Source organism: Danio rerio, chromosome 1 (genome assembly GCF_049306965.1).
Source record: "Danio rerio strain Tuebingen ecotype United States chromosome 1, GRCz12tu, whole genome shotgun sequence".
NCBI lineage: Eukaryota > Metazoa > Chordata > Actinopteri > Cypriniformes > Danionidae > Danio > Danio rerio.
In genome coordinates, this window is record NC_133176.1 from 20,203,794 (window position 1) to 20,216,249 (window position 12,456).

At 35.4% G+C, this 12,456-nt stretch overlaps 1 protein-coding gene across 17 annotated transcripts in view; it reads right to left on the reverse strand.

The window, feature by feature from the left end:
* Positions 1–12,456, reverse strand: part of tbc1d1 (TBC1 (tre-2/USP6, BUB2, cdc16) domain family, member 1) — a 119,688-nt gene that overhangs the window by 38,241 nt on the left and 68,991 nt on the right. For 4 of the 17 annotated variants that reach the window (XM_068217982.2, XM_005168369.6, XM_005168371.6 and 1 more), the window contains 7 exons: positions 12,241–12,332; positions 11,569–11,679; positions 9,085–9,195; positions 8,863–8,949; positions 6,224–6,504; positions 2,918–3,016; positions 692–811 (listed from right to left, as the gene is read on the reverse strand). In XM_068217982.2, the coding sequence (XP_068074083.2) occupies positions 692–811; positions 2,918–3,016; positions 6,224–6,504; positions 8,863–8,949; positions 9,085–9,195; positions 11,569–11,679; positions 12,241–12,332 (901 nt within the window). Of the gene's footprint in view, positions 1–691; positions 812–2,917; positions 3,017–4,477; positions 4,685–5,325; positions 6,505–8,862; positions 8,950–9,084; positions 9,245–11,357; positions 11,680–12,240; positions 12,333–12,456 lie in introns of those variants that run through there. The other 13 variants (XM_073950072.1, XM_017356001.4, XM_068217983.2 and 10 more) reach the window with 5 other exon arrangements.

The window sequence follows — 12,456 nt, forward strand, 5'->3', positions numbered from 1 at the left end:
AGAGCACCAAAATTAAAATAAAACCAGAAAATGAACCTATTAAAACTATTTAATATAAACTATACAACAATTTACTAAAGTAATTTAACAGTAAAATAACAGTACCATAATGTTTTTAAACCACCACCACCTATAATAATTATAATAGTAATAGTAATAATAATAATAATAATATTAATAATAATACATTTTTAAGTATGCTTCATTTTTAAAAAACACCAAACTTGGGTATTAATATATATATATATTTTTTTTTACCAGCTATTAACTGTAATAAAAATAAATATAAATAGTAATAAAAATAATAAATAACAATTTTTTTGTTGTTGTTTTAATAATGTTAATAATGTTTTTAATATATAATGTTTTTTCCATGTTAAAGTAACCTCGTTTAAAAACATGACATTGCATTTTATTCAAAAGTATGAAAATAATATCCAAACTAACAACACAAGCTAGTAAGAACCCTGTCTTTTGGGAGGAAAAAAAATATGCATCAACAAAACATTATTGCAGAACAGATACTTGACAAGTTGATTTCCCATGCACATTTAAATTACTGCAAGTGAATTTCTTCTTATTTCCCTCTAATTTAATTACCTCATCTAATTTCCTGTGGCAGACACTGAAAGTGAGCAGAGATGGAAAACAAAAAAAATGAAAAATGAATGGTGAAGAAGAAACAGAGTACCTCTTCCTCTGAGAGTCACAGGTATCATCACTTTCCACTACAGGGGCCAGAAATTTGAGGAAATTTGGAACAGAGGAGGACGAGTGTAATCTCGCTCTAAAGCCACTCAGCCCTGATGGACTGAGAGAAAGAGCATGAGAGAAAGAGAGAGGACAGGGTGTAAAAGAGTGAAAGAGGGTGACAAATGAACAGCCACATTAGACTGAAAGAAACACGTAAGTGGGTTTGAAACACATTGGAGTGAATTCACCACACAGCTATGCCATGTTAATGTGTGGTATTTCAGGGTAAAACCGTGTGGTATACATCTTTGTAATTATCTTCCAAACATATTTTATATTTCGAAAGCTAACACAACCAAAATGGTTTCAATTTTGAGCCCACTGACTCATGTTACAAAATCAAATTGTTCTGAAAGCACTAAAACCGAAATAAAAAAAATGCATTCAAAACAGAATAGATTTAATAGAGCCTAATTTGAAAATTAAATGTATACAAAATTTATATATTTATATAAAATTATCTAATATGTAAATATTAATAAATATTGTAAATAAAATACATTAATACTACTACTATTACTACGACGAATAATAATAATATTAAAATAACACTGTAGAATGATGTTTTTAAATAAAAATAATATTCTCATCACTTGAGATGATACATCCACTATCCATACATCCATATTATCCACTATGAACTGCTTAGAAGTGGGTATTACATATCAGAAAAAGTATAATTAAAATGAAAATTCTGTGAACAAAGGAATGCAAAATAAAAGTGCTTTGTAACTGTAGATATTTAATTATTTATCTGTACTTAATATCAACATATTAAGTATAGATACTAATATTAATCTTGACGTCAGAGGCTCAACTAATTAAGACCAAGTCTAACCATTTAAGAACACTAATATTATTTTGCTAAAACTATGTCTAAATATTTACATTTGTATTATTAATGACAATATGTATTATTACATACTGTACATTATAATGATGTGATGACTAAACTCAAGTGAATCCTCAAGTAGATCCTTTGTGGCATAGATTCAACAAGGTACTGAAAATATATCTCAGAGATTTTGGTCCATATTGACATAATAGCATCATGCAGTTGCTACAGATTTGTCGGCTGCACATCCATGATGCGAATCTTCTGTTCTATTACATCCCAAAGGTGCTCTGTTGGATTGAGATCTGGTGACTGTAGAGGCTATTTGAGAACAGTGAACTCATTGTCATGTTCTAGAAAGTCTGAGATGATTCGCGCTTTATGATATGGTGCATTATCCTGCGAGAAGTAGCCATCAGAAGATGGGTACACTGAGGTCATAAAGGGATGAACATGTCAGCAACAATAGTCATTTACCTGACTATTAGGTAAATTAATTAGCCTGAACCATTGATACAAAGCAGGATGGATCCATGATTTATATATTGTTGATGTCAAATTCTGACCCTACCATCAAAATGTCACAGCAAAAATCGAGACTCATCAGACCAGGCAACGTTCTTCCAATCTTTTATTGTTCAATTTTGGTGAGCCATCCCGCTAAAGGTTGGACGTGCTGTGTGTTCAGAGATGCTCTTCCGCATTCCTCGGTTGTAACGAGTGGTTCGTCACTGTTGCCTTATCAGCTCAAATCCGTCTGGCCATTCTCCTCTGACCTCTGGCATCAACGAGGCATTTGCGTCCACAGAACTGTCGCTCACTGGATATTTCTCTTTTTTCAGACCAGTCTTTGTAAACCCTAGAGATGGTTGTGTATGAAAATCCCAGTAGATCAGCAGTTTCTGAAATACTCACACCAGCCCATGACCATGTCTACATGCCTAAATGCACTGAGTTGCTGCAATGTGATTAGCTGATTATTTTATGAGCAAATGTGGCTCTTTAGAAACAAAATGTTTGTTTGTTTGGTCTGATCCAATTAATGCCAAAAAAATGGACTATTTTATTTGAGGGGTTGTTTTAACTACAGAAGGCCACATCTCCTGGGTCCCCAAAAGGCCAGAAATCAGAAACAGTCCCTGCATGCATTTAATATAGTCAAATTCCCTAATGTGCTTTCACCAGCTTTTACATGGAAAGTTCAGAGACTTCAGAGGAAAGAAAGACAGACAGTAAAACTATTTGATGTGGAAAATGTTTCCTAAGCTGTGTGTGAATGACAGCAGAGCAGAGAAAGGACACACACACACACACACACACACATCTCACCTGCGCTTGAGAGGCCGTGTGGAATGATCAAGAGCAAAAGAACGAGGCCTCAGCGGCCGCTGACACACAGGAGAGGAAGAAGCCGGAGAGGAGGAAGGACTGATCAAAATACAGAAAGGATGGAAAAGATAAATGAAGCCACAAAGGGATACAAAAAGCAGAGATGCACAGAATGAATAAAGCAGAACACAAAGTACAGCTGCCCTTGAGTAAACTTTTCTTGGGTTGGTAAGTAAAAAACACACACACACACCATATACACGCAAGTCCATACACTGTGATGTAACCTTGTAATGTTATACTGTACTTTGTATGACGCAAATATTCCGGCGGTTTCCTTAATGCTATTTTTAGCCCATTCATAATCACATCTTTGACTGTAGCTTATTTTATTTTGTACATTTATGTTAATTAGATTTAATATCTTAAACATTTATCATATTGATTTAGTATGTCTCTGTAATGTAAACAATGTTACAAATTAGGGCAGCACAATATGTCGTTTCAGCAGCGATATCGCAATGTTAGTATGTGCAATAGCAGACATCCCACAGGATGCATAGACTCCCGGATACCCACAAATGAATGATAATCTCTCGGAAATCACGCATCTCCTCCCTCTCCACAACATCCCTCCCTGCTCTTCAGGTACGTCGCGAGCAACTCACCCCCACCGCTCTTCAGCGACTGTGTGAGGTTTTTAAAAGCATTCAGCCATGATAAATTGTACCGTTTGTAACTTGACAACAAATTATTCATTCTTTCATTCATTTTCTTTTCAGCTTAGTCCCATTATTAATCTGGGGTCGCCACAGTGGAATGAACTTATCCAGCACATTTTTACAAAGCGGATGCCCTTCAAGTCGCAACCCATCTCTGGGAAACATCCACACACACTCATTCATACACACACTCATACACTACGGACAATTTAGCCTACCAAATTCACCTGTACCGCATGTCTTTGGACTGTGGGGGAAACCGGAGCACCCTGAGGAAACTCATGCGAACGCAAGGAGAACATGAAACTCCACACAGAAACACCAACCGACAACAAATTAACTACAATTAATTGAACTGAATTGTTAATAAAATACCACAACTTTGAAAATTGAGAACTCTGCAAAAAAGAAATGGAAAGCTATGCTCTTTCTGTATTCGATTTAAGGATCCTCGAAGTTTCATTTGGTTGCTCATTTGGTCACTAGGAGTGCTTTCTGGTCATCGGATATATATATATATATATATATATATATATATATATATATATATATATATATATATATATATATATATATTGCGATCATGATTTTCGAAAGTATTACATCGCTTTGGCTGCATTTACACTGCAGATCTTGATGGTCAATTCCGATTTTGTGACTGTATTGAATTTTTTTGCTGACCGGCTTACATCATCTTTTAAAAGTGACTCATATCCAATTGTCTGTTTTTACAAAGTACACGGCAAAGGCGCAATGACCAGGGGGAAAAAAAGAGGGCGCTGACTAACAGCTGACAATAAAAGAGAGCTTTTTTTCTCCATTCCTGTTTTTAATGTTTACAGGGTTTAATTTTTTTAAATTCTTTTTGACAAGTTGTTTTCCTATAGTTTATGACAGAAAAGTTCTCATTTTGCCATCTTCTTGTAATCTTAGCATTGTTAAACCAGTAGGCATATTAACGTAATATCCATGGTGTGATTCATGCACGTGACGTATGCCACAGTTTTATAATAGTTTATACTGGTTTTGTGGCGGATGTTGCATACTCTCTCTTCTCTCTCTTGTTAACATGCTTAAATACTTGATGAAAATATAAAAGCTTTTTTAGTCCTCGTGTATGAGATTAAAAGTTTGGGACTCTGCTGAAGTCTGTTCCGAAATGAAAGCGTCAGAGTTGATGTTATTTGCTATGGTTTTTAATAATCCGCGACTCGCATCGACAGGTGAAAATCTGATTTACCTGATTACACTGTAGACACGACGGCACAGATCCGATTCATATTGGACGCATTTCCACATATGAACAAGGCCTTAATCTGATTTGAGTAAACTGGAATCCATGTGATTTTTTCCTGCTTACATGTACATGGGCCATATCCGATCTGTGGCACATGGGAGAGAGAAAAAAATTGGAATCGAGTCACTTGAACCATCCAGTGTAAATGCAGCCTTTGCTTCGGACCTGAAAGCCGCTTTGCATGACGTTACACTTAACAAGTGGATTGACCTTATAAATGTTTTTTTTTATTTTTTTATTTTTTTTTATAAAATCTGCTTTTGTTTAAACCGAAATAAAAAAACAAATAAGATTTTCTCCAGCAAAAAAAAAAAGATTTAAAAAAATCTGTGCCTATTTTGTAAATTAATAATTCCCAGAACAAAACTAGGAATCAAAGTTACCGTGACCGACGTCCACCAAAAAGAGCATCACATTTCTGAACAGTCATTAACTATTTAGTGGCATATATAACATTTTAGGCCAGTCATGGATAATAAAAACATGCAACTACAAACATAAATCCTATGAACAATCACTTTTCAGTCCACTATTATTGTGCCGTAACAAAAAAATTATCGAATGACTCTAATCTTCAAGAGTCCACAGTATCTTTTCGCCATGTTTTCTGGCTGACTTGAGACTGCTTTGCTTCTGTTTCCTGCTATCCTGATCCATTCACGCAGTTTCATCTTCACTATGCCATTATTTAATTTCGTGGCTCACTGCGAGCGAAACAATCACCAACCAATGAGAGTGATTGTAAACATAAGCTGATTGGCTAAAAAAATTGTTGAGGGCCAATACTTAAACATAACTTTAGCTTTAACTTGCGCATGGTGACTACAGTCATGTGCACGCACACACAATCCACACAGCCTTCACTTACAAGTTACAAGGTAATGCCGGATCCATTCAAATAAATATTGGAACGCAAAACACTAATATCTGATATTTTCCAGAGCAGGATCCGTCAAGATCCCGCTCAAATTAAGCACTGCAGGAAATACTGTGACAAATTCCTTGCTCTGTTAAACATAATTTTAGAAAATTTGAAATAGAAAAAAATTTGTTAATAATTTTAACTTTACTGTAAATAATTAGAAAATTTAAAAATGTAAAAAAATTATTTGAGACAATTCATAAAAATTAAAAATTTACTAAGTTGGTAATTCGTACTTAGTCCACACATACAAACACGAAAAAATGACCAAAAGAATCAACCAGCACACAGGCACACACACACAAAAACGCATGCATAAACACACACACACACAAACAAATACACAAACACACAAGGGGTCTCACTTGCTCTGGTGTGGGGAGTCTGTGCTGACGGAGTAGTGTCGGACCAGTTTGGGTTTGTTGGCAGCAGTGGGCTGTAGAGGAGGGAGGCTCGGCTCAGAGGACGACAACATGGGAGAGTGACTGATAGTGCTTGCGCGTCTCCTGAAACCCTGAGGCGGACTCTCAGGATCCTCCTGACCCCTGTCAGAGCCTTCAAGATGCTTCAGATTCCCTGTGGAATTGTGGGAGCGCAGCGGACTGGAGAGAAGCAGAGAGCAGAGTGGCTCCTGCAATGATGTTTCCTTAAAATCAAAACAGAAGTTTAAAAGAACATAATAAATCATGCTGGAAACAAATATAGTAAAAAGACAGTAAATTAATATGAGTGGATATAACTGTGATTGAAACATCTTAAACAGGGGATCTCCAGGTTTCTAAGTGTTATATTACACTTTTTAAGACCTTTCATTACCACACAGAATTACATTTTGACTCTTGAAAAGACTTTTAAAGTGTAATATATATTTTTTTATAGTACAGAATTTGCAAAAAGCACACAACTTTTTAATTACCATCCCTAACACTCTTTATTATAGGAATATAATTTAGATATAATTTATTATAATAATTGGGAATCACCAGTCAAGCCGGTCATGCAAACAATTGTCAGATTCTGGTCCCTGTTCAGCTGATCGATGCATCTGTAGTTCTATATTTGCTAATATATGTGTTAAAACAGACGTCAACAGCTATTATAGAGTAAAATCCCCACAAAATCTGCATGCGCAAACAAAATCCCTACGAGTATTTATTTTATTGGGTTCGTTCAGAGTGAAATTTAAACAAAAAAACAAGAAACAAAACCTGTTTAATGGAAGATGTTTGATGTTATGCAATTTTAGGGCATCTTTCATATTAGAGCTGTGAACTTAAACTAGACTTACGGTTTGGTTTGGTTCGGTTACGATTATCATGCCATCGATTCGGTTCAATTCGATATTTCAGTGCATCACGGTGCATTGACGGTGCTTTTCATACAGTTTTATATTTTCTTCACAGCAGCAGTTCTTGTATTAAAATGTATGAATATATGTATATTTATATATTTGTAATACAATTCTGTCATTTCAATACAAACAGTCATATATATAAACTATAACTTTAAACAACACGAGCATTAAGCAAATTATATAAACAAATATAAATATCCAGCTCAATTTCTGATCCTTGTCTAGTTCTCTTACACCTCTTTGATTGGTCACACCCTCAACAAAAACGATTGCGATTGGCTCTTGCACGCTGCGCTCTTCACAGATGAGTGACACTGATAAGCGGCAGGCGGCAGCGGTGATCTCACAGCTGATGTATGATAGACACGGTGGAGAAAACTCTGCAGACACGCGCTTATTTCTTTATTAACGCTGTAAAACAGCCGAGAGGAGAAGAAAAGCCACGCCAGCAGGTCAAATGGGCCACTGTGTGTGTGTGTGTGTGTGTGTGTGTGTGTGTGTGTGAGAGCGAGAGAAAGAGAGAGAGAGAGAGAAATGGAGCACTTTCATTCTCTCAATCTCAGTGAAATAGGGGCTTTTGTTGAATATGTCAGTGAAAGACTGATCCAGCAAACACACACAGTGAAATTGTGCACAGTTTATGAGTTTTAAGTAGTTAGAGCGTTGTAAATACTCGCGATCGCCTCCCTCGCGACAGAGCGCATATGAGGTAAATGACGTCAGTAATAACCGGTTATGATTATTACTGAACCGATACCGAATTGCACCAAAGAAACGATTAATTTTGACACCCCTATTTTATATACAGATTTAAGACATTTTGAGACAAATTAAGGCCTTATATTTATCCTATTGAATTTAAGACTTTTTAAGAATCAACGGACATCCTGATAAATAACAGATAGCACTAAAAATCCCTGTATATAACACAAAATCAGAATTAGCCCCCCTTTGAATTTTATTCTTTTTTAAATATTTCCTAAATTATGTTTAACAGAGCAACAAAATTTTCACAGTATGTCTGATAATATTTTTTCTTCTGGAGAAAGTCTTATTTGTTTTATTTTGTTTGGAATAAAAGCAGTTTTAAATAAAAAAAAAACAGTTTAAGGTCAAAATTATTAGCCCCTAAAAGTAATATATTTTTTCAATAGTCTACAGAACAAACCATCATTATACAATAACTTGCCTAATTACCCTAACCGGTCCAATTAACCTACAGTAATTAATCTAGCTGAGCCTTTAAATGTCACTTTAAACTGTATAGGTCTGTATAAGTGTATAAGTGTCTTAAACAATATCTAGTAAAATATTATTTACTGTCATCATGACAAAGATAAAAAATAAATCAGTTATTAGAAATGAGTTATTAAAACTATTATGGTTAGAAAAGTGTTGACAAAATCTTCCCTCCGTTAAACAAAAATTGGGGGGAAAAATAAACAGGGGGTTAATATTTTTGACCTTAACTGTATAATATTATTCATCTATTCCAATTCCGTTATTAACTCAAATAAGTGTTTGTTGCCATTTAAAGAGTGTAAATTTGATGCAATTCCGCTCATTTAATGTCAGTATAATTTAGATCAGTCTTTAATTCAATTTATGACAGAAAACATAATAAAAAAATAATGCGAGTAATCTGCAAACCTGATGTGTGCTGCTCAGTGTGGTAGAACTGGAGGAGTTGCTCTCTCCTTCACTGTTTTCCCTCTGGGATTTTGACTTATTGCCACCCTGTTATATGAACACAAACATTATTAAAGTCCATTTGCACAGTTAAACATACTGAGGTCACAAAATCTGCTTAAGGCCTGCATACTTTGAATGTTAGTGGCAGATGAGGACATAATGTACAAAATGTGCACGTACCTTCCAGATCCCCTCCAGTGACTCAGTGAGGGATCTTTTAGCTCTAGACTTGAACTCCTCCAGACGCACACGGCTAGAACTCACGCTGCTTTCAGCATTCACAACAACATCCTGAGAAGTGCAACACATGCAGGTGTACACTTTTATATATAAACAGGCACTGACAGCAAATACTCAAACAACCAGGCTGTACATTTAGCAAGGTTCAAACTTTGCATTGTTTAATATACAAGGTCTGAGCATTATGGCCAAAAAATTATCACGACAAAAAAAAATTATATTACCCAATATTGATTATTATAACGAAAAGTTTTAAAACAGTAATTCTTTAAATGTTTTGCTTAAAAGTTTAAAAATTAGCTTAAAACTCTTATTGTCAAAACATGGAAAAACATTGTATAGTTTTAATACTGATAAACAATTATAAATCTTGCATCGAGTAAATTTGAAATCTTTTGGCAGCTTTGTTTCCCTAAAAAAATATATATATGTGAACAGCGAAATTTAGTTCTTATATCCCTAAAGGTTCTAACTGGTGATTTCAAATCAAGGTTTTTGTTCCTTAACTTTAAGGACGTGATGCAAGTGCACATTTACACTGAGTAAAACAATACTATCATGTAAAAGTAAAATATTTTATTCAAATTAAACAGGCACCGATAAACATGTCTTTATTTGTCCAAAACCATAGATAAAACCACGCAAACAATACATTATTATCATTTTGAAATGTAAGTATTTACTTTTTTAATAATACATGTACAAAAAAACACTAGGCTGAAAATATTAAATTTAAATACAAATATACAAATTCTATGGCTTAATATCAACAATTACTGTAATTATTGACTTCTTCGATATGTTTAATACATGTATACATTAATTAAATAATGCAACTTGTATTTATATCTACCAATCTCGCCACAATGCCATGCTGCAGTTACTGGTACTAAAGTCAATGCATGGTAAATCTATAGAATAGCCCTCTAACTGTATGTTCATGGCAGTGTTTCTCCTGTTTGTCAATGTCGTTAAGAACATGAGCGTTGTTTCATGTGGCTTTAACAAATTTGCAAAGTGTGGTTAGCTAAATTCAAGCTCTTTTCTTGGTCCTGTCTTTAACTATTCACATGTGGGAAAAAATACAAACAATTACACTGCTGTCTACCGCAATTTGCCTGAATAGATAAACAGTTTGCATTGCAAACATGAAAAACTGATGAGCTTTAAAGCATAAAACTGGATGAAAGTGCTAACGTAAGCCCTAGTGCCGTCAGTAGTAGCAGGTCAACGCAAAAACTACTGCATTAAAATACATTTTCATATTTTAAAAACATGGGGAGGGGGAATGGAATTTAATGCAGTGCTTCTTGTCTGGTCTGAGAAACACTTCATATCGTATATCTATGAGGCAGTGAAGATCACGCGATTGAATGGCCGTTATCAGTGGTTATCAGCTGATAGCTATGGGCCCTTTCAGATGGGGCGTCAGCTTTAATGCTTCCCATTCTCTATGAATGTGTGACGTCAGGCGTTGCCGATCTACATTGTGGATCCGACGGAAGAGTCAGCCAATCAGATTACTGTATCCAAATACACCAGCTCAGATAGTAACCGATTGCTGACTAATTTCATTGCTATATGGATCGCGTCAGCCACAACTTAAGACATGCCCTCTGTCAAGCGTTGACGCTGAAGCCCCATGTGAATGGGGTTTAACAGATAAACAGTTGATCTGAAGTCTTCTCTATTAGTATAGCTAAATAATCTTGTGGATGGATTATAACAGCCTTCTGTCCCTACTGGTAGGCTCAAAGGGTTGCTATCATCCATCCACAAGGTTAATCAGTTAATAAGAAGACTCCAGATCCAGATCTGTTTTTACATTACTGTGACGGTTGGGTTTAGGATTGGGGTAGGGGTAGGGGTAGACGGTAATAAAATACAATTAATGGAAAATTGTATAAATAATATAAATAATTATCATGGTTAATCAGCTATACTAATAAAGAAGACTCCAGATCCAGATCTGTTTTTACATTACTGTGACGACTGGTTTAGGGTTGAGGTAGGGGTACACGTTAATAAAATACAAGTAATGGGAAATTTAATTCATTCATTTTCTTTCCGGCTTAGTCCCTTTTTTTATTAATCTGAAGTCGCCACATCGGAATGAACTACTACTACTACTACTAGTAGGTGCAGAAGGCCCCCACTGGCCCATATCTATCAGCTGATCACCACCGATAACACCCATTGAAACGAATGATAACATTCAAATTGGCTGATTGTGAAGTCAGTTCATTGGAACCACTTGGGCTGACTGAAAATTAAAAGTCTGTGTGCATACACCCCACTGATCAAAGAAAAAGTTATATTTGGAATATTTATTATTATTTATCGTTATTTATCATTATCATTTTCTAGCCCAGCTATAATGAGACATATTGAGAGTGTCCATCAGTCCATAAAATGGAGGTTTACCTTTTTTGTTTGCCCGTTGTGTGTGTGTGTCTTTTGTCTGTCCTCGTACATCCGTCTAAGACACGAGACAATCAACTCATTTTCCTCCTGATCCGATTTAGGCCTGGCTTTCTGTTCAAACACAAAACATGAAGGTTTCATTTCTCCAAATAACCACAAGGTGGCGTCAATGACCTTAGAAAACATACAGTGTGTGACAAATAAGACCAGCAGAGAGCAGAAATATATTAATATACACTTCACACAAAAATCCCCAATATGCTAACATGCACATTTTAACGTGACAAAAATTATTACATACATAAAAATTCATATTAAGTCATATTAATATCATTTTGCATTGTATTTCTGTTCAAACTTCCTGTTTGTTCTACCCTAAATACGACACCTAAACCGGTCCGGAAAAAAAAAGCTAGGAAGTTCATGCTCTGAAGATATCGCTTGATGTACTTGGTTAATAAATGTTCATGTTAAGAGTAGTTTCAGGATGCAAGACTACTGGACAAACTGGTTTAATTTATACAAGTCACACCCTTTAAACAGTAAAACACACATTCCTCAAATGCCACACTTGAGGATTTGACACACACTGTTAATCCAAAGAATAGGGAAGCTAAAGCGTATTTGTGCGGTGTGTTGTAGCGGTTTGAAGACTGAAATAACTGAACTCACCATGGTGCTCTCAAACACAGCTGCCTGCTCCTGATTATCCAGATCTGCCAAATGCTTCTGCAGTTCCAGCTTAGCTTTGGATGGATGAAGACCTGCACATAAAACACACACAGTCATCCCTTCATCTACAAAGAATTAAAGACAAGTGTGCACTGCTGCAGCCTGAATTGATTCTGAATTAAAAATCTATTCTAATTTATGATCTGAATAAAGATT